Source organism: Pyrenophora tritici-repentis, chromosome 3 (genome assembly GCF_003171515.1).
Source record: "Pyrenophora tritici-repentis strain M4 chromosome 3, whole genome shotgun sequence".
NCBI classification, from domain to species: Eukaryota; Fungi; Ascomycota; class Dothideomycetes; order Pleosporales; family Pleosporaceae; genus Pyrenophora; species Pyrenophora tritici-repentis.
Window position 1 is genome coordinate 923,193 of NC_089392.1, and position 20,915 is coordinate 944,107.

General features: G+C 51.8%; 10 protein-coding genes across 10 annotated transcripts; 6 read left to right on the forward strand and 4 right to left on the reverse strand.

Moving 5' to 3' along the window:
- Nucleotides 1-164: 164 nt before the first annotated feature.
- PtrM4_077230 (DUF3445 multi-domain protein) lies at nt 165-716 on the reverse strand (the record flags this gene model as incomplete). The annotated part of the gene is made up of 2 exons (XM_066106256.1): nt 165-167; nt 231-716. 2 exons carry the CDS (start codon nt 714-716, stop codon nt 165-167), a joined length of 489 nt encoding a protein of 162 aa, XP_065963194.1.
- Nucleotides 717-1,566: 850 nt separating this feature from the next.
- Nucleotides 1,567-2,979, reverse strand: PtrM4_077240 (DUF2183 domain containing protein; the record flags this gene model as incomplete). Its single annotated transcript, XM_001940682.2, has 1 exon — nt 1,567-2,979. One exon carries the CDS (start codon nt 2,977-2,979, stop codon nt 1,567-1,569), a length of 1,413 nt encoding a protein of 470 aa, XP_001940717.2.
- Nucleotides 2,980-4,046: 1,067 nt separating this feature from the next.
- Nucleotides 4,047-4,266, forward strand: PtrM4_077250 (uncharacterized protein; the record flags this gene model as incomplete). The annotated part of the gene is made up of 2 exons (XM_001940683.2): nt 4,047-4,169; nt 4,219-4,266. The coding sequence occupies 2 exons, from the start codon at nt 4,047-4,049 to the stop codon at nt 4,264-4,266; spliced, it is 171 nt and encodes a 56-aa protein (XP_001940718.2).
- A 196-nt stretch (nt 4,267-4,462) lies between these two features.
- PtrM4_077260 (uncharacterized protein) lies at nt 4,463-5,578 on the forward strand (the record flags this gene model as incomplete). The annotated part of the gene is made up of 1 exon (XM_066106257.1): nt 4,463-5,578. The coding sequence occupies one exon, from the start codon at nt 4,463-4,465 to the stop codon at nt 5,576-5,578; it is 1,116 nt and encodes a 371-aa protein (XP_065963195.1).
- A 598-nt stretch (nt 5,579-6,176) lies between these two features.
- Nucleotides 6,177-7,906, forward strand: PtrM4_077270 (uncharacterized protein; the record flags this gene model as incomplete). Its single annotated transcript, XM_066106258.1, has 2 exons — nt 6,177-6,219; nt 6,273-7,906. The coding sequence occupies 2 exons, from the start codon at nt 6,177-6,179 to the stop codon at nt 7,904-7,906; spliced, it is 1,677 nt and encodes a 558-aa protein (XP_065963196.1).
- A 613-nt stretch (nt 7,907-8,519) lies between these two features.
- On the forward strand, nt 8,520-9,736 carry PtrM4_077280 (Fungal-trans-2 domain containing protein; the record flags this gene model as incomplete). Its single annotated transcript, XM_001940685.2, has 2 exons — nt 8,520-8,689; nt 8,824-9,736. The coding sequence occupies 2 exons, from the start codon at nt 8,520-8,522 to the stop codon at nt 9,734-9,736; spliced, it is 1,083 nt and encodes a 360-aa protein (XP_001940720.2).
- Nucleotides 9,737-10,669: 933 nt separating this feature from the next.
- Nucleotides 10,670-11,275, forward strand: PtrM4_077290 (RTA1 like protein; the record flags this gene model as incomplete). The annotated part of the gene is made up of 2 exons (XM_001940686.2): nt 10,670-10,843; nt 10,955-11,275. 2 exons carry the CDS (start codon nt 10,670-10,672, stop codon nt 11,273-11,275), a joined length of 495 nt encoding a protein of 164 aa, XP_001940721.2.
- Nucleotides 11,276-11,290: 15 nt separating this feature from the next.
- PtrM4_077300 (TT-ORF1 multi-domain protein) lies at nt 11,291-11,904 on the reverse strand (the record flags this gene model as incomplete). The annotated part of the gene is made up of 2 exons (XM_066106259.1): nt 11,291-11,488; nt 11,899-11,904. 2 exons carry the CDS (start codon nt 11,902-11,904, stop codon nt 11,291-11,293), a joined length of 204 nt encoding a protein of 67 aa, XP_065963197.1.
- Nucleotides 11,905-15,388: 3,484 nt separating this feature from the next.
- Nucleotides 15,389-15,860, forward strand: PtrM4_077310 (integral membrane protein; the record flags this gene model as incomplete). Its single annotated transcript, XM_001940688.2, has 2 exons — nt 15,389-15,792; nt 15,842-15,860. 2 exons carry the CDS (start codon nt 15,389-15,391, stop codon nt 15,858-15,860), a joined length of 423 nt encoding a protein of 140 aa, XP_001940723.2.
- Nucleotides 15,861-20,580: 4,720 nt separating this feature from the next.
- PtrM4_077320 (uncharacterized protein) lies at nt 20,581-20,879 on the reverse strand (the record flags this gene model as incomplete). Its single annotated transcript, XM_001940689.2, has 2 exons — nt 20,581-20,666; nt 20,720-20,879. 2 exons carry the CDS (start codon nt 20,877-20,879, stop codon nt 20,581-20,583), a joined length of 246 nt encoding a protein of 81 aa, XP_001940724.2.
- Between the last annotated feature and the right edge of the window lie 36 nt (nt 20,880-20,915).

The window sequence follows — 20,915 nt, forward strand, 5'->3', positions numbered from 1 at the left end:
TAATAGCATCGACGGATTTACCAATGTACAACGGGATATCGTAGCCTGCGGGGAAACACGTCGCACTCGCTTGCCTGACACACACATATTAGCCCCAAAACCCCCAAATCAGCAACCTATCCACTTCTTATCATCACACTTACAAATACCACATCCGCGTACTCTCACTCCTCCCCCAAACACACCAGTCCACCCCCGTCAACCTGCTCACAACCTCCCCCCGGACTCACCCTCCACGGCGCCTCTAACAAAAAGTTCTCTCCGGTGCTTTCATTCCGAATCCACCTCCGCCCGCTTCTCTTCTGGAACAGAAACTGCTGCGGATAGTGTTCTACTAAGAAATCGCAGACTTCTAGCATCAGCTCCCGACAGGCGGCGTCGGCATCGGGAAGCGCTTGGATGCAGGCGCTGCGGGAGGTGGAGAGGAGGTGTGTGCGTGCGGCGTGTTGGGTGGTGTAGTAAGGCGGGATGGTTAGCCAGTTGGTGTAAGGGATTGTTGTTAGACCGAGGGAAGAGAGGGAGGGGGTGGTGCTGGTGGAAAAGGGGTTGGGTGCTTCGATGGGGTAGGTGGCGATGGGGATAGAAGGGAAATATTCTCCGTCTCCGCAGTCATCGGCGTCGAAAGCTGGTATTCTTGATATACGTCGTTCTTCAGCTATGTATTTCCGCACTCGAGCATCTGTTATCTCGGATAAGTCGTCTCCGAAATCGTGCATGTTTACCGTTGTGGTGGCGGTGGAGAAGGTGCGGGGGGAGAGTGCAGTGCTGTGGGCTGTGGCTTCTGTGGAGAGCGGTGCGGCTAGGCTTTCTGCGTGGAAGACGGTTCGGCGGCGGGCACTGAGGTCGGAGATTGGGGGTGGGGCTGTAGGGGAGGAGGTGTTTAGGACTTCGCTTCGTATGAGTATGAATTTCTCGGGGTCGGGGCCTAGGGCGCCTTTGTAGAACCAGAGGCGTACGGCGGCGGTGCCGAGGAAGAAAAAGTAACCGCATATGCCGGCGACGAAGATGAGGAGGGTGTAGAGGGGTGAGGGTGAGGGGTCGTGGGTTGTAGATTCCTTTGGCATGATGGGTGTGGTTTCAGTCTACTAGGGTAGAGTGTCGGTATTGTTGGATGATGATGTGAGCTATGTAGAAATATGTATCAAATGAACGAATGTATGTGCAGTTCTCAGTCATAGTTGAGGAGTGGCATGTGTAATCTGTTCCCGCTCTTCAATGTGTGATGCATGGAAAGACTGGACTCGTGATATAGAAAAACATCACACAATACTCCTTTTAAAGCTGGCAAACATCAAAGCCATGTCGCCTTTATCCACTGATATGAGAAGATCGTATACTATTGAACACGATCAACCACGCGCTAACCATTTTACTAGCAATTTAATAGCAGATGCTACTCGCACTCCACACAACAGAAGACATGTACAGCTCAAACCTATCAATAATATGCTAAATCTGTGTAAAATCAATCGCACAACTTGGTATCTTGACGAAAAAAGTAAACAACGACCGCCGCGCTGACAAAAATGCGACATCTACCACTAAATTACATCCAAATATCAACTCTTACTTGATCGCCGGCAGAGCATCAATCTTGGCATACAACTCTTGCGGGTCCTCGAAAATGTACCACAAATCCTTTGGTACCCCCTTGAATGCCTTCTCGAATCTCTCTGGTGAGTTCTTCTGCGCTTCATCCATCTCGGCAATGCCAGTCACTTTCCTAATGTAAATCGCACCGATCCATTTGCCAAACTTACGGTAAGCTTCGCCATACGACTCGGGGTCCGTTTGAGTTGAGTCGCCGATGAGGATAAACTTGCGCTTGGGAAACCACTCGTGGACCTTCTCGATGCGATCGACTTTGTAAGCTTCGGTACCTTGCGTCAAGTTTGCAAGGAAACCGGCAAGGTTCATCCAGCTCGCGTCGCGTAGTATCATGGTGCCGTTGGGGTAGTACTGATCACGGAACTTGCGCAAGAAAGGGTACAGGTTATATGGGGAAGCGCTGAGATACCAGAAAGGTGGATTGTCGAGCTTCTGTACAATATGCTCGTATAGTTCTGGCATTCCCTTGATAGGCTCCGGCTCTTCGGCGAACGTAGTCTTCAGAATGCCTGTTGGCGATGACGTCAAGGTCTTCTTGATAGTGTCGTCTATGTCGGAAAGGACGGCCCAGCCCTTGGGCGTGGCAAAAGTTATGTTGAAAGGCGTAGCATTGGCGTTGATGGCTTTGAAGCTGGTGACTTGGCCATTCTTATGGTCGCTGCCGGGAACAGCCAGTTCATCAGAACTGATGCCGTCGCGCCCGCTAGGGCCTAGTCTTGCTTTCAAGCCCAAGAGGTCGATCTCGATAGCGTGTGCGGGGAGAATCTGATCCGCAAAAGGTTCCAGTCGCTTTGCAACGGTCGCCCTCGCTTGTTCGTCGTCTGCGAGGCCAATCTTCTCACTGACCCATGCGACTATTTGAGAGAGGTCCTTGCCGCTATTTTTGACGAAGTAGGCAGCGACAAACTCGGCTTTCCATCTTCCTAGGCGATTCTGATGGGCCGTGGAATCGAGAATCCACACATAGTCCGTTTCTGGGTTGACGTTTGAGTAAAATGGGTTCTTGCGCCCGAGGTAGGAGGAAAGATTATCCTTCAACGAGAAGCTGAAGCGGCTTGAAAGATTAGGCATCTCGGCTTCGAATGCGGGGAAATTTGCGGTTTGCCTAGTGAGTTGCTCCTGGGGAGTCTCTTCGTGCTTCATTCGCGCTTGGCCAGCCATTGCAGCAGCGGGTTCGTGAGTCATCTTATAGTGTATGATTTGGATCAAATCTGCGTATTTGGAGGGTGGTGTAGGGTCAGCAGGAAAGGGATTTGCACGAGACGAAGGGGGACGAGGGCCAAGGTTGAGGTCATAATATACGTCCCTGGCACTTGACCAGAGCTTAACGAGTGGCTGTGAATTTGTCTCGCGTATAGACTTGAAGCGCATGAGGGATGACGTTTAGCCAAGTTTTAGCTGCCGCATCCCGTGTGAAGATCGGCAAGTCATGAACCCTGTCACAGTACATATCGACTCGATCAAGTCGGATTCCTCCCAACGTGATTTGATCGCTGATTATGAGTTGGTGGTGACGTTGATGCGCGAGGCGCAGACGAACTAAGAGTAGCCTTCGCTTGATGGTTGAGAAAGCGACGGCGCGATGAGAGGGACACGAGGACAGCGGTGCTACCTTGGCGCCGTGAATTCCTTACTCAAATGGGCGCTCGGGGTGAGGTGGACATGTGATGGTCGGTGCCTGGCGTTGACACAAGAAAGAAAGTTGGCTGACCAGTATGCAGATGGAGAAGAGCACGCACTCGACAGGACCTGACTAGATATGCACCCCGTTCTTCTCTCGGTGCGTCACGGTGCTCTGTATCGTGGTGAGGCTACTTTTCTTGGTGAGTCTTACCAAGCCTTTGCCTCCTCTTTGGGGGCCAGTCAACGAGACAAGACTGGCAGAGACGGTGTCGGTGTGATGGGTGACGAGCCGCGACAGGAACCATGCGTCGTGTATCACGGCCTGACAGCTGGAAGTGTCCCGTAGGCGGCGTGTATCAGGCCCCGCCATACTTTCAAAGTTGTAAAGTGGACCCGGTCGCCAACGTAGGTGGGAGAGGGTCCGACTAAAAGCAAACTGCGGCAGGCAAAGGGTCGGCATGCCTTGGCGCTCCCCTCGCAAAACGCATCCTAGGCAGCCTTCTTGCGCGCGGTCACAAGCCGAGTCGAGTAGTAAGAGGTTATACGCGGCTGTTACGTCGCCCGTGTTGGTGAACTTGTCATGGCTTGGCAACGGGAGGCGCAGTCTGTCCTATGTGGCATCCGCGCGGAGGAGAAGGACTGGGGGCCTCAACTCTTGCCTGTAATACTGCATGTTCCCCCGTACACCGACACGTACACAGTCGCCCGCAAGCCAGGGCAGTCTTGTTTAAATAAAGGCCGACTGTTGGTCTGCGCAATATAAAAAACCCCCCTTGCGACCGCTTACCACAGCGAAATACACGCGCAGCGCAGTCATGGAGCTCAAGAAGCGTCTCAACTTGGGAAGTTTGATGCGCAAGCGGCCGACTGTACGACCGGCCGTTGGGGATGGAGAAGCAAATGCCGACACGCCAGAAGCCAATGCCGCCAAAGGAGTGGTAGGTCGCCTTGTCCCAGCGCGTCATGACGCGAGCTGACACGCAACAGAGGCTCTTTTGTGAGTCTGCCGCTGCCAACTCGGTAAGTTTACCTTGACTCGCTCGACTTGAACCGTCATCACCACCACCAATGGCCTACTGACGCCAGCCAGGGCGAAGAAGTGACCCATCTCCCCATCATCGTCGAATCCGCCGTTGCCAGCCCAAATGCTGCAGCCGCCGCTGCACGCCAGATCCGCACCTACCTCTCCAAGGAGAACTTTGCTCGCCCCCATATTCAGTACAATGCCGTTATGCTCATCAGGATCCTGTCGGACAACCCAGGCCCTTCTTTCACCAAGAACCTGGACAAGGCTTTTGCCGACACGGTGAAGCACCTCCTGCGATATGGCAAGGACCCGAGCGTGGCGCAGATTGTCAAGGAGACTTTGGATGCAATGGAGGTGGACAAGGCCTATGACACCAACCTAAACATTCTCTTCGCCATGTACAGGAAGGAAAAGGGGCTCATGGCAAATGCTGCGAAGCAATTCAGTCCCCGGAGGCTCAACGCGCCCGTATGGACGGGGTCACAGGTCGTTGGCGGCTTCAGCTCCGAAAGTTCAGGGAGATCGTCCTCCAAGAAACTGCCACCGCCAATCGAGCTGGCAGCTCGAATTGAAGAGGCGCGTACCTCGGCGAAGCTCCTCCTACAGCTCGTACAGTCTACACCAGCAAACGAGCTGCTGAACAACGATCTGGTCAAGGAGTTTGCCGAGCGCTGTACAGCGGCTCAGCGCAGCATTCACAGCTACATCGCATGTGATAACCCAGCGCCCGACGACGACACCATGCTCACCCTCATCGAGACCAACGAACAACTATCTCTCGCTGCGTCCAAGCATCAGCGCGCGATGCTCCAGTCGCGCCGCCTCATGGGCGCTTCGCCGTCTCCGCCAGTCCCGAGTGGCAGCAGCACGCCATCCCATGGCCAGTCCTACATGCCGCCGCCGCCCCAAAACAACCCCCCATCAATACCCTCCATGAACGCTGCGCCAACACCTCCACTTGAGGAGCCTCGGCCTCCTCTACCACCGAACCGGCCACAGCAGACTGCACAGGAGGAGAACCCCTTTGCTGACCATTACACATCCTCGTACACACCTCCGCCCACGCACTCAAATCCTAGAACAACAAATGAGTACGGAGGCTCGCCAGATTCCTATAACCCCGGCTACCAGTCAACCCCGTCCTATCTTGGAAGACAGGAGAGCTCTGCGAACAATCTGACCATGCACGGCGCACAGCCACCCATCACCGAAGAGGACAACCACAAGCGTCCGCGGACACCCGAGACTAACATGCCTCAGCAGCAGGCCCACGACGTATCACCAATTGCCGAGCGTAATACTGTCACGTACAGATACTAGGGTCTGCTATGAGCAGTGGGACCATGATTCGCGTAGACCAGGTCCAGACATTGGTCATGTGGGGTAGAGTGTCAGATATGACGGGTACCCCCGGTGTAACAGGGTACACAATTTCTTTCTTCTCGTCCATGTACAGTTGCAGCCAGTTCTTTAACAAGAGTTTGCTTGTGGGAGATACCATAGTTGTTTTTCGGTCGGATTCAAAGTTTAATGGTAGTTTACCTTTGTTCTGCCCCGCACATGGCAAGCGCGCACAAGGGCGTCATGCATACCACCCCACGGGTTCCGAATCACCTCGCATCTTTCCCGCGTTTTAGGCAATCACGCAATCGCGCCGCTCCTCGATTGTCACCACATGCGTCACCTCGTCCAAGCTGTTAGCCATGCGCCGTTTGAGGTTTGCGAAATTTGTGTCCGATATGGAAGGTGCACCCCGACACACCCCACTGAGGCGGGATTAGGGCCGCCGCTTCTAGCGCCGAAGATTTAAAGAAGCCGTCATATCGAAGACATGCACTACCGCCCTACTCTTCCCCGTCGTCGGCTTCCTTTCATTCTTCTCTCTTGTTTCCCTAATGGCATACTGCTACAATAGTCCATGGCTCGTTCGCTCCCGAAATGCGTCGACACGGTGATAATCGGTATGCGCTCGCCTCGGTCGCATTCGCATACCACATACTGATTACAAATACAGGAAATGGCCCATCCGCCCTGATCCTCTCCTACATACTACACGGCCATATTCCCCACTACATCGGAGGTCATCATGACGCGATACTGGACGCGAAACTCCAGAATGCTCCGAACCTACTCCACCTAACGCCCGATCTGTATGCCCATTTCTTGTCCTCACTCCGTTACTCGACTCAAGCGCTTCCGGTCAACACGCTCCTCGATACCCTCATCCGCCCGAATGCCGATACAGAGCTAAATCCAAAATCATGTGTCGAATGGCGGTACGAGCCTGAAAAGGCCATCGCGCATGTTGTCATTGGGGAGACGGCGCATGCAGGCGGGCAATGGGCAGAGAATCCCGTTTCAGCAAGCGTGAACATTGGCACACTGAGCTATGCGGAACAGTTAAGCCTTCCAGGCTATTCCTACGCAGACCACCTAGCGAGAAACGGCAAGCAAGATGAAACGGAATTCGTACGCCCTTCGAGGTCCGAAGTTGCAGACTATCTGAGGGCGTATCCAGAGGCTGTCGGGATATCTGATAGCGTCTTTACAGACTTGAAGGCTGAGAATATCTATCGGACAGTCAAGGGCTTCTCCATCGGGAGCTTGAGAATGCGATGCAAGCATCTTGTACTGGCATCTGGTATCTTTACCGTCAACATCCCACCGCCGCCTCTACTCGCACCCATCGCGCAACTTGACTCGAACGAAGCACCGCTACTTGTGATAGGATCCGGCTTTTCCGCTGCCGATATCATTATTTCGGCGCCCCCGACTCGTAGGATCGTCCATGTATTCCGATGGGCACCCGAAGACCGGCCGTCTCCGTTGCGGGGCTGCCATCATACAGCATACCCAGAGTATGCGACTGTCTATCGTCAGATGAAACTTGCAGCACTCGCCGCTTCAAAGAAGAGCAAGACAGTCAAAACTCCATCCATCCGACGCAAATCGAATCCATTCCAACAACGCGACTGGTCGCTTTATGAAGGCTTACCCAACGCCGAGGTTCTTAGTGTATCAACTTCAAAAGGAGTCGCTACAGTAGAACTACGACTACGCTCCGGTGATATCATCACGCGCGAGGTGGGTGGTTTGGCCTATGTGGTCGGAAGACGCGGCACATTGGACTTTGTTTCTCCCGAGTTGCGTTCTGAGATTCTGAGCGTTCCGGATAATATGACCCTTGATTCATCTTCCGGCCATCTAATTTCCAGCCGGACGCTCCGTCCAAAGACTGAAGTGACATCCCTTGAAGTCGCCAGGGATGTGTTTGTCATTGGCAGTCTAACTGGGGACACTCTTATCAGGCATGCAGTAGGGGGGTGCGTGTTTGCTGCAGGGCGCATCCTAAACGCTATACCTACCATCTACTCGCCCGACAGTACACCTTCGCCAACATCGTCCACACCCCGATCCGCATCACCAGTATCCACCTCGGATACGGAAACCCACGCAGACGACACCCGACCTGGCTCGCGGAAGTCGCAGACGGGACAGCGTACTCCCAGCGAACTGACAAATGGGCACGGGGATTTGCATCTTGATCGACGGAAACTGGTTCGCGCTGTAGAGACAGCCCATGCTGAGAACAGGTACTGGGTTGACTCGGGGTGGTGGGCTGGGGGCTTGGGTCCAGGGAGGTTGTGAACCTCTCAAAGATGGTTACATGTGTTCAATCACGTTGATATTTCTGTTTGTTGCATAGCCGGTACTTCCGAGAGCTGTTTTCTATACCCTAGATTGATAGAGAGCGCAGAGACGCTTTGGCAGATTGTCTATTGTTCAATGAACAAGTACCTTACCCTGTAATACGGTTATCTAATGTAACAATACCAAGTTCGGGACACATGGCTTTTCGGATGCCGGCGTATATGATACCCCACATCACAATGTCATTGACGAAGACATCCGCTGGCAAGACACCAATCTGGCGCACAGGCCATGTATTAGCGCCACCAGCTAGGGTACATTTTCATCACGCGTCACACCGTCATCGCGTCGTCCAAAACAAACCCGTGTATTGATTTCAGCTCCGAGGCGCCATGGACAGAGCCAAGACCCGCAAACCTCATAAAAAATCAAGGAATGGGTGTTTGCCATGCAAAACCCGCCATGTTAAGGTGCGCCATCTCGTCCGAGTAGCCAGACCAAGGCTGACAATTTCAAGTGCGATGAGCAGAGGCCAAAATGCGGGAATTGCGTGAAGCATGGCACTGCGTCTTCATGTGAATTTCGCCCTTCCACAAGCCGCGAGGGTTCAATGGTCTCGCCTTTACCCACTTCCACACCAACCTTCACACCTTCCTCTACGGATGGCACCGGAAACCTCCATGACCAGCAACCACTACCAGAATTTGGTCCGCTCGTTACCAACGGCGCATCCGCTGGACCCGATCTGACGTTAAATGTACCCCAGATGCGACTTCTCCAGTATGTCACTTTGTTGTGTTCAGGCGCTAAGACTACCCCACTCTTCTCTTACCACCATGTGTTCGTTCGCTAAACGTACAAACTCCCATGCTCACTGGACGCGTTCGGAAAACAAAGCTAACAAAGGGTTGTAGTCATTGGATAACCATCACAGCCAAAAGCCTTGCAGCTCATACCAACGCTGAGGATGTATTTGCGAATACTTTCATACAAATCTCATTCGGCCACTCCTACCTACTTCAATCAGCTCTTTCTCTCAGTGCATTGCATATGAGTCGACTTGTGGATTCAGAAGAGGCCCAGGAATACTCCTATCAAGCTGAAAAGTATCGCGAAGCTGCTCTCGACAATTTCCAAACCACAGTTCGCGACATCGACGAGTCAAACTACAAAGCAGTGCTACTATTTGCCGGCACTCTCTTCCCTCATGCTTGTGCCGCTTCAATATCGGCTGGCGATGACTTGGAGCACGCATTCAGCAATATCGTTTCCAACATTGTCTTGACACGGGGAATGAGACCCATGGTAACGCGGTTTTACGAAATGATGAAGAAGAGCGATTTGGGTCGCATAATCCCAGAAGATGTCAAGGATATTGATTGGCAAACAGAGGAACAGCCGCCCAGCACTGAGCTTGTTCGGCTCCGCAAATTCTCCGAGATCGTCCACCACGTGTATCCACCCGATATCGTGGATGCATATGGATTTGCCTGTCATGTTCTTGAATTAGTATTTCAAGTAGCGGCAAACTCTCCCAGGCCGCCTTCCGATGCATTGCTGAAGATATGGATCCATCTCATCTCTGATCGCTATGTTGAGCTTCTATCGGAGAAGCAACCGGGATCTCTGATCATCTTTGCACACTTTGCAGTTATGATGCATAGAGCAGCAAAGCATTACTGGTATCTAGAAGGGGTAGCTGAGCAGATTCTTCGATTTGCAGACCACATGGTTCCGGGCGAGTGGAAATCTTGGTTGGAGTGGCCTAGGGAACAGATACGGGGTACTTCTATCCCTCCGACGCCATACTCGGAACAAGTAACTTGATTTCTGGATGTAGTCGTCTCTTTGCGATTACTAGTTGTATGCCGCCGTGACGCGAGCAATGGACTATTATGGATAGCGGCACGATTGAACCATCTGGGGCGAGCCTGACTATCCTGGAAATACAGAGGTGGAACCTTTGTCTTGGTTTATCCTTGGGTGATAAGAGAAGGCCTAAACTTCGCTGAATTTGAAGATGGTCATCTCTGGAAATGGACCGCGATCGGAGATGTTTGCGAGAGATGCTGCTGGAAGATCGACAGAAGATGAAGCTGTGAGTACGGGAGACTAGAAATAAAGCATCCACTCACTGATTTGCCATGCAGACCAGTATTCTGGGACCCATATTGACAGCTCAAAGACGTTTGCACTCACATTGCGATGTGCGTCAGCAGCGGGCTGAGCAAAACGCGTGGAGACGGCACATTATCCACACGCGGCGCACCCAAAGACCTAACAAAGCACGTTGGGAGCGCCACTATGCGCTACACCGAGTATCGGGCGTCTTACACCAGTGCGTGGGTGGGAGCCTAATGTATGAAGCTGAAGCTGAAGCAGTAGCTGGAAAGGCGGAGCGTCGTATTCGAAAAACAATGCAATTGGACATTCGTATTCAAAAGACGCTAGTCGTATGCACAGACTGGAACCCTTTCTCTATACGAACCCTCTCTGCATGTGGGGATTCTCCACAAATGGCAGCTATTCGGGTGCAGTTTGAGGAATTGCGAATACGGTATACGCTAGAGGCTGTGTAACTGGTGGTTGCTTCTGTTGACGTCTAGCATACATAAACATGTTCGGCATGCTCTTTTCCATCGACTAGACAATACCATCTTTCCCTGTTCTCTAGAGCAATCGATCTTCCTTTTACCCATTCTTCTTGGTCCTCTCAGTAATACAACATATCATTGTTCTCGGGACCTCACTCACCCCACGATGTCGTCCACCGACGATTCCTCGGCGCCTGAATATGTCCTCTGGCCATACACACCCACCATTGCCGCAGGTGCCACTGCCGCAGTCATCATGTTCATCCTCTTCTTCACCCACGCCTTCCTCCTCTTCAAGAATAAGACTTGGTTCTGTATTCCGTTCGTCATTGGCGCTTTGGTACATCTCTGTCCCCATGCACACCACGCCCTTCCCGTTTCCCCTAACCCTAACTCGCAAACACCTCCCTCTCAAAAGAGAATCCATTGCTAACATTGCCCTCTCTTACAGTGCGAAGCAGTTGGCTACTCAGCCCGCGCCGCTGCCCACAACAACACCGATTCCAAAACCCCCTACATCATCCAATCCACGCTCATCCTACTCGCACCCATCCTCTTCGCAGCGTCTATCTACATGATACTAGGGCGCCTGATGCGACGCACTAAGTCGACAGACTATTCACTTGTGAGGGTTAGTTGGGTTACCAAGGTTTTCGTTGGCGGGGATGTGTTATGCTTGTACGTTGGAAACCCTCCTTTATTTTCCCCCTTACCCCCCCTTCTCTCCCACGACACCTCCACGCACAGCAAAGAACCAGAACTAATATACTAACACGAAACCCCCAGCCTAATCCAAGCCGGCGGAGCCGGCCTCCTCATCTCCGCCGATACCCCAGGCGGCTTCTCCCTTGGCGAGAACGTCATCCTCTCCGGTCTCATCCTGCAAATACTCATCTTCGGTTTCTTCGTCGTTGTCGCCGGCGTCTGGCACTCTAGACTGACACGCCGACCTACGGCTGCAGCCACGCAGCTGCCGTGGAGCAGGCTGATAAAGGTTCTGTATGTTAGTAGTGTGTGTATTACACTGAGAAATGTGGGCAGGGTGGTCGAGTATGCGATGGGTAAGGAGGGGTATCTGTTGAGTCATGAGTGGCCGGTTTATGTGTATGATTGTGCGCTTATGATGGGGGTTTTGGGAGCGGGCGTGTGGTGGTATGGGAGGGGTTTGGAGGAAGGGAGAGGGAGGAAGTGGGATGTGGAGATGAGGGGGTTGATTGTGCGTGTGGGTTTGGTGGGGGAAAGAGGGGAGTCGGTATGGATGGTAAAACGATGGCATAGCTGAGGGTGGAGTTCATGTATTTTAGGCTGATATGCCTTGGGGAAACTCGTAGAAGAGTTCCTGTTTTGTAGTGGACTTGTGGGTTTGTCAGGACAAGCTTGATTGTCAGTTCGTACAGCCATCTTGGTGTGTTCATTACAGGATTCCTCTCTCACGCCTTATTGTGTACTGCTTGCAATGTGACTACTTACTGAAATTCCACATCTACTACACATCCTTACATGATTTTGACGAGATCTCTGACGAGCTTTTTCACTCTTACCTCAATACATCCTCCTAAACCACAACTACAACGCTCTCTTGTTAACCCCGATACTTTCACCCATCTGGTATGTGGACGGAAGATGAATTAACGACGGCATCTGGCGTATACTGAACAGTGACATGTTCTTCAAAGCTTTCGAGACAGTCTGCAGAAGTTCTGGGTCGTTCCAGCGAGTGTACCATTCCGCCAGCATTCCATCACCACACAACGAGAAGAGCGGGAGATCATTGAGAAAATCAACATTACTACTATTAATAAGAAACTATTTGCTTTAAAATAAACCAAAAAAAAGCAATCCGCTGCGTTAAATTCGTTCAATCCCTCCCTCATAACACATGATCCAAATCCCAACAATGACTTCCTCCACCGCATACGCATATCCCCTTTTCGCGCACCACGCACGCACGCACCCCATCCAATATAGCGACGCTCAAACCCTGTACCTGCACCGCAGAGCCGAGACACTCAACTAATACAGGCACGGGGTGTGCATCAAGCTGTATCTTTTGCTTGGTTCCGGCGGTGGTGGTGGTGGTGGTTGGTTGGTTGTCGCGGTACATTGCGTAAAGCCGGAGTCCTAGGGCTGAGTAATTGTTGAACCAATCTGACAGTGCTATGTGTGGGCTGCTGTCAGACCTGCTGCGAGTCCGTACTCAGATGTTGTCCCACGCCTCCGACTGGCTACCAGAGTCATTGTTGGTTGGTCGTTGTTGGTGTCGTTATTATTGTCATTATTGTCCTAGAGAGTCCAAAAGTTGCGATGCATTTTGTGGAGATGGTGTCGTTCAGGTTCATCCGCATGGTGTAAGAGTTGACTGGTATGCGGGCGCTTTACTGCATTAGACGTGCGCGGACGAAGGGGAGATGTGGTGGTCAAGGCTGATGTAGAAGTGATCACGGGTCTTCATAATCGAAGAAGCCATCGAAGAGATCCGTTACCACTTTTAGCATCGGCTCCATCAGACATCGCTCATCCTCGGGTAGTCCACCAAAGATGCGTAACCGCTGGGTCTCGAGTTCCTGCTCCTGCTGCTGCTCCTGCTGGATCCGAAGTCGGTTTTGCCATGCGGCGTTGTAGGTTTGCTGCCAGGACAGGTTTGCAAGGGGGAAGCCTTGGGGTTGGAAGCAGGAGCTTGTTGCTGAGAGAGTTGAAGAGGTGGTGCTGACAGATTCGCTTCGAGTATGGGTTTTGAGTTGTGCTGCTGTATTGTTGTTGTTGTTGTTGTCGCGGTTCCGAGGCCGACTTCTGGTCCGTTTTCTGTTGTGACGTTTGCCCATATCGTCGCGGTTTCAAGGTTAATGTCGATGTAGTTGATAAGTTTGGTGTGAGAAGAGTAAGATTGAGAGAGTCAGAGATGGGGCGAAAAGCCGCAGAGGCGGCTGATAATCTCAGTAGGGTCAAGCATAGAGACGGCATGGGATACGGACCTTATATACATACTCGCATATCACATTACATATGCAGGTACCTACTAAGTTGGGCGTGTCGGCAGGCTGCCGAGTGACTCAGACACGCACCATGGTGTGACGGGAAAAGGAAGATGCTGGATGACAACGAATCGGGACCCGCTTTCCGCGCCCCGCGTGCACGTCATTGGTCAGCTGCCGCAGCCGAAGTTCGGGGCTCTGATGTTGCAGGAGTCATTCTCGGCCCTGGGCGAGCACAACTCAGCGCCTTGTCAGACTCTTCACCTCTCTTTGCTTACAACTCATCGCAATTTACTCCTCACCTCCTTTTGCTTGTTCGACTCACGATCGTCTCGGATTTGCAAAAGGGCGCGTCGTTTTGCCCAACAAAGGCGGCGCAGCGCCGCCGTGACTCTGTCAGCCTTTGACTCATCTGCTGCTGAGGCTATGCAACCATCAACACCCATACGGGACGAGTGACTGCCACATGTGCATGATAAGTCCTGTTTACCTGGAATACCTTCATCAGTCTGGCCCTGCGATAACCCGGGAGGCGGTCGCCTCAACCTACGCTCTGACCACTATGAGGTCGAGGACGACGGGATACGTGGGGATGCCACATCACACTGTCGACCGCCTTGTCGACCATCGTCGACCATCTGCGATTCCCCCGAGGCATTCCAAGGAAGTTACCAGGAGGACAAGGAAGTTGTCGTCAAGTTTAGCTGCCGTTGACATGGGCATAGGATTCACGATGCACGTCATCGGTCATCTGCTTCTCTAGCAGCTGTTAGTCCAGCCTTGCAATCAAGAACTGCTCTGTTCATGCGCCCAAAGGAAGAGCACGATGCCACTGTCGCCTAGCTGCCGCCTGTCATCCCAACTGACAGATCCTTCTAGCTAGATCGCAGGAGTGGGACGCGTCCCTTGCAAGGCTCCAACACGTTCCCGCGCAAGCACGTGCTTGCTAGGCACGAGTAGATTAGCTAAGCCGCTTCGGAAATCTTCATTAGGTAATCTTGTATCGTCGTCAACGGATACAGCCTCAGTCAGCAGCCACACCAAGTCGGAGCTTTCAGCTCGTGTTTTGCCGACATCTTATTACGGCTCTCCACCATGTGCGCCCCTGCTTCGGATCCAGCCTAGCTCAACAATGTCCACCACTCGAAACACTGCAAAATGCTGCGGAAACGCGTAAGCTAGCATATCTTTTGCTTGTGCCCAGCGTCATTCGTGTCACCATAGGACATGCTCCAGAGTTTTTCGCGCGTTTGGCTTGCATTGTGGCTGTTGTGTAAGTTCAGCCATGTCAGGTCAAGAGTTAAGTAGCTGGTGTTTCCTTCTATCGGCCTCTAAACTTTCATGCTTTGGTGTTATCATTTCTATTTTCACTATGACGTTTACTACGAGAGCTATTCTGCTCAACTTAGGTAGGCAATCGGACCGTGATGATCAGGGTCTTGTTTAACATGTCATGATTAGCAACTGCAGTGTATGCGCAATACGGACCTAATGGACAGTACGGCCCCGGATTTCATGGGCGAGGTGGCGGCGGCGGCGGCGACGGTCACGGTTACGGTTACGGCGGCAATGGCCATGCTACGCAATACGGTGGTGACGGTGGCAATGACCATGCTTCACAAAACGGTGCCAACGGCGGCAATGACGGCAATGGCTTTGTTTCGCAAAACGGCGGCAGACCGGAGGACTTCTCTAGCTTCAGCTCAACATCCCGACGCGAGCTCATAGTAGCTCACGGTGTGCTAGCAGCCCTAGCATTCGTCCTGCTCTTCCCGGTCGGGTCAATCTTGATACGACTAGGCTCTTTCCGCGGAGTATGGATCATACACGGCTTATTTCAGCTCTTCGCTTATGTGATCTACATTGCGGCCTTCGGAATCGGTGTATGGATGATCAACACCATCCCGGTCGATATGCTCAGCAACTACCATCCGATTATCGGCATCACCGTTTTCGCGCTGCTGTTTTTCCAACCTATCCTGGGCTTCATCCATCACGTTCAGTACAAGAAGTATAGTCGCCGAACAGTGTGGTCTCACGGACATTTGTGGCTCGGACGTTTTATCATTACCTTGGGTATGATCAACGGCGGTCTTGGTTTGCTTCTCGCTTCCGATGCCCCGGATTCCACCGGACATGCTCCAAGCCGGGGCCAAATCGTCGCATATAGTGTGTTTGCCTGTATCATGTGGCTGCTCTGGGCAGCAGCAGCTATTCATGGTGAGAGAAAGAAGGTGATTTCTAGGGCAGCGGCCGCAAACAAGGAGGTCGAAACTAGCACGCCGCGTCATCCCACTGACAACAAGTTGCCCTTTGCGTATGTTTCTCGCTATACTCCACGCAGTTGTATACTAACGTTATAATAGACAACGAGTTTACATCTGATTATTTACGACTGCACCTTGAAACCTCCGTACATAGCGATGCCTCCCACTACCAATGACCTTACGAATATTCAATCTATATTATCATGATCACCATCCACCCCACTTTGCATCGGTGACCTGTACAACCTACTAATAAATCCAATACCTCTCATAGATTCCCAGGCTAACCCTATTAATAATGAACACCAGTGCCTATGCATTGAATTATCAGCCCCCGTTCATTCACCACAATACACCCACCCCCAACTTACCGGAATCCCAACAAACCACCAACCCGCCGTCCACATGACCCTCGTTTCGCGATAGAAAGCGAGCACACACCCCGCCGCCCACATATTGAAACTAGCACAACTAATAAGACACCTCACCGTCTTACTCCAATTATGCCGAGCGTCCGCGCAATTCCAGGTCCACAGCGAAAGCGTTTGTAAGATGATATTGGCCTTTTGATCAGTTAGTCATGGGGGAAAGTAATGAAGAAAGCCATATATTAGTTCAATCAGCGCATTCTCGAGGGGGGAAAAGGATCCAAAGAAAGGCATGGGAGGGCGACAGTGGAGCCTATATTCACACACGTACCGGGATCATAATCGAAGCAACATAGACCCTATCATCCAATTCTTTAATATCCAATCCGCCAACCGCCATGGTCGCACAGCTTACATAGCTGACGAATATACCGAGTAAGCACCAGATGTAGAAGCCTGTTTTTCCTGATTGAGAGTGCCAGTTCCAGGGCCAGGGCCAGGGCCAGGAGCAGAAGGCTTGGAGGAGGATGTTTAGGCGGCGGTGAACTGGTATTGGCATTGGAGGAGGGGTGGGCGTGTGTTCGGGTTGGGCGGAAAGGGGGATTGGGATTGGGTGGGAGGGGGTGAAGTTGTACAGTTTAAACGGGTTAAGTACAGTAAATGATGAATAAGTCGAAGCATACGAACAAAACAATGAGGTTTGGCGTTCGTTTCTTGCAACTCAAACAGACTAACGGGATCCCTCCCCCTCATCAACCCAAAGTCCCACTGAGGGGTAAGCCAGGTAAACACATGACCCAGCATCATTGTTATCTTCCCTGCAGAAAAAACTCGACGTGCTTGTTTTATTGACTCTTGTGTTGTTTCTTGGTTGTTGTTCGCGGATGTTTGGTACAGTGAGGGGGTGTTGCATGCTTGCGGACCAAACTCCATGCGAATGTACAGGAGGAGCCTAGTCAAGGGCGGAGTGGGTGGCCTGCGAGATTGAAGGGTGTGCGGGTGCATTGCGTGTGATGTTCTTTTGGAGTTGGGATGGGGTAGGATGTTTGTTTTGGTTGGGATGGTGGTGGATAAGTAATGAAGATTTTATGAAAATGGAGATGGGTTAAATGGGTTAATATGATGGTAAAGTTACGTAAGCAAAGTAAGATAGTTCTGCATGTGGGGAGATGATTGTGGATTGGGTTAATGTGGTAAATGCGTGAGTATTGTCAACGGCGAGTTGTTTTTATGTGTATCTTGCATTTTGTACCCGCCGTAGGATAGGTATTTAAAGGCCTAGATATAGATTGTAAGATTGCATCGCCGTTCTATAGATATTGTCGGAGTTGGGTGGATATATGATGGCAACATTGATGCTGTAGCATTAGAGGTTGATAATAGAATAGTATGTTCATTAGGATCATCAAAGTTGTCATGTGAGGTTTTGTCTCGAGCTGTTTTCTGTGTGTTACATATGGAAGAGGTAGCAGTGATTGAGAAGTATGGATTAATTGCCTGGATAATGATCTTATATGTCATTCCTGCCAACCTGAGCTAAGATTCTTTTTTCTAGAGAAAGAAGGGCACGTTGGATCAAGCCCCGCGCTTTCACACTAAAGTTACTAGGAATTGAGGCGCAGATTTCCTATCATTCGTTTTAAGCAGGGTTCATGGGTTAATTCCTTACCGATCAGTGTCTGGTATAACACTTTGATCCATTTTGGTAGACTACTATGATCAATACGCATTGTAGTGTGACTACACAAACCCTTGTAGATGGCACAAATTCGCGAGACGGGTACAACATGAACTGTTCAACAAGCGCATACACTAACCTCGCAGAAAGTCTCGTACCTGGCAGCTGCCACGCTCATGTCAAAGTCTGTGGTTTACACGCCAGGACATGTGTCAAGCTGTATGTTGCCGTGAATGGCATGTGAGGGACGAATAGGGCGGCACATATAAAAACGTCAGGTTGTTGAAATGCCTCAACGACCGGTAAGCAGCATGTCGTGACCGGTTGTAGTATCGCGACATGGTCAGACGGACAGCGGAAGGTAGAACAGTGTCGTTTGCGTGAAGCAACGGGCGTTTTCGTGGCAATCATGCGCAGCCAAACAAAGAGCATAGTATGGTTACCAGAGCATTGGTTCGGTGCTACGTGGTATCGTAAAAGGGTAGTTGCAGTGACAGGTTGTGGTGGTGCAGGGTTGCACAGCCCTTGCGTGGCGGTGATCGACGTTCACCCTGTCCTGTCAATCGAACAGGGCTGGCTGTTCGAGAAGCTGGGCACGAAACCAAGCAAAGGGTTGTGCTAATGCAGTTCCCAAGTGCCGCAGCCTTTCGACTCGTACCGTCAAAGCGGGAGTCAGACGATACACGTCTTTTCTCTGAACGGGAAGGTGAATCACGATTGGTGCCCTTGCATTGCGAGCGAGGAAACGTCATACGTTCAGTCAGCTAGGTTCCGTCCCTGTTGCGGTAAGAGAAATGCAACGGGGGCGGGTCACACAATACCAAAGCATGAAGCAGGTTTATTGGGCGTCATCATGGTAAAGGCGGGCCTAGGTCTCCAAGATACCAAGTCCCAAGGCATGGTATCTGGCCGCCTTCGCTCCCACTTCGGCGTTGATGTTCAAGATAATCCTGATTTGCTCCCAGCGCAGGGGAGACGAGCCGGTCGTCTCCAACGAGCAGGGACTGCGCATGTCCACTCATTGGTGGTGGTCGGGCTGCTGCATCGAATCGGAAACCGGTAGCTAAAGGACGCGATGATGACTTCAGCTCATGGCAGAAAAAAACAAACATGTACGTCTGGAAATAGCGTGTGGTAATCCAGGGGCCACGGATCTCGACAGGTTACGTATCAGGGAGTCAGGAAGCGGGGCAGGGTGGCGGACGCATGACTGCATGCGACTGCAGGCTGTAATGCGAGGATCTAATGTGGAGAGGGCTAGGTCGGCTTGGGCTGGGTCTGGCGCTCTGGTTTGAGGGTTGGCCTTGAAACCAGAAGGGACTTTGGGCGCTGTACGGTACGTATGGTGCCCCCGCAGCCGTGGCTATTGGAGATGCTGCACTTATAGCCCGATCTCGTATGATCGACGCCCATCTCTGGCAACCGACATGGGCCATGGATCAAGTGCCAGGTGTTTATCGTATTTCTGATAAGGTGTCATGGACAAGATTGACTTTATGGCGATCATTGTGGCGCCTGTCGATCCGGTTTCTGGCTGCCGTGGCTATCCATCTGCTAGAAGCGGGCCTGTGGGTGAGACGGACAAAGCCTCATCAAGCCATGCGCGACTCGTGCATACACGGGTTTCGGCAGCTTGCCGTGTATCATCGACTTTATCCCATCTGCTCGAATTGAGGCACCGAATCGGCGCCATATACAGCATCTGGCTTTGCATGTCAATATATGAGGCTGCTGTGGCGTTCGTCTTGTGGAGTGGGCAGTGTGTTAATGTGAGGCGAGGAGGAATACACCCCTGCAGATGCGACGACCTCGGGATGGCACTACAAAGCCCGTGATTCGACTACACCTGTTTCTGTTCATATGATCAGCAAAGTATCCGAGCCACGTCGGGAACAAGGCACTCGGCAGTCAGCAATGAAGCCATGTTATTCTAGCGCTAATCCAATCCTATACTACACTTGCGGCCCAACCGCGTCGATGCTGCATTCAAGAACCCGACCGACCGTTGACGACAACAATGAGCTTGCCCGAGCACCTTAGGCTCAACAGTCAACCTGTTGCCGCCCAATGCCGGGGCCGAGTTCTTGCCTTGGTCCACCCTGCTGCATTTCTCGCTGCATCATGACCGGATATTGACAGCGAGCAAAGACGGTCCGGTGAGGTCCACATGCATTCGTACCTCGGCTCTGCAATGGCTCCATCCACTTCATGAACGCATGCATTGTCGTATAACCCATCTTATCCGCTCAGCGCCCGCGCCGGGCTTGTCCATACCAGCATTAAGCCTCTAGAACAAAAGAAAACATGTCCCAGCTGCTGAGAACCCAAGTCGTCCACATGAACCGTGACCGTCCATTGCGTTCGTACCGTAGTTTCCCGCTTTTCCCAATGCGCGCATGAATGGAATATAGAAAGCCAAAGCTGGCTACAAAAGAAATGCCATGACGTGACGGAAAGAGAAAACGCCAAGATAAAAACGCGAAATGTTGAACGTAGAGAGCCCAAATGCGGAATACCTTCCCCGGTAGATGGCTGGCGCCCAGCCTGGCTAGAAACGATAATGAGATGAACGCGATGAGCTGCTCCGTGACCGATATATGTACAAAAAGAAGCAAACAGCGTCGTTTGTAATGCAGGGACGGACCGCGCTCGAAGGCTCGAGGGGCTTGCGGTGGGCGAACGCAATACAAGACGAATCTTACTATTGCGGTCAATGCGCCATGTCAATGGACTTCGGAAGCGGCAATATAGCAAGCCACCGGGGATATTGTCGGTGCCCGAGCTTGATAAAATCATCGTCGTCGTGCTGAGGTCGTGGGTCGCTGTGCAGTTGGTCCTGCGCCGACTTCCTCGAGAAGGTCCATGCAAGAGGTCAACACTGCAAAATATTAGCATGCTGCAGGGGACATGTGTGAGTAGTGTGGCACGGACTTGCTACTATTTCTTCCTCCCATACACCCATCTGGTAATCGACTAGGCCGTGCTTCTCCATGCTGTCGCAGTTCTTGACTAGCTGGGTGCCCATCTTCTCCAGAAAATCGTAGTCGATCAGCGACTTGGGTGGGGGTGGGCGTTGGCCTGTGTTGATCATTTCTTGCGTCATTGCCTTTTGCTTCTGTAGCGTGGA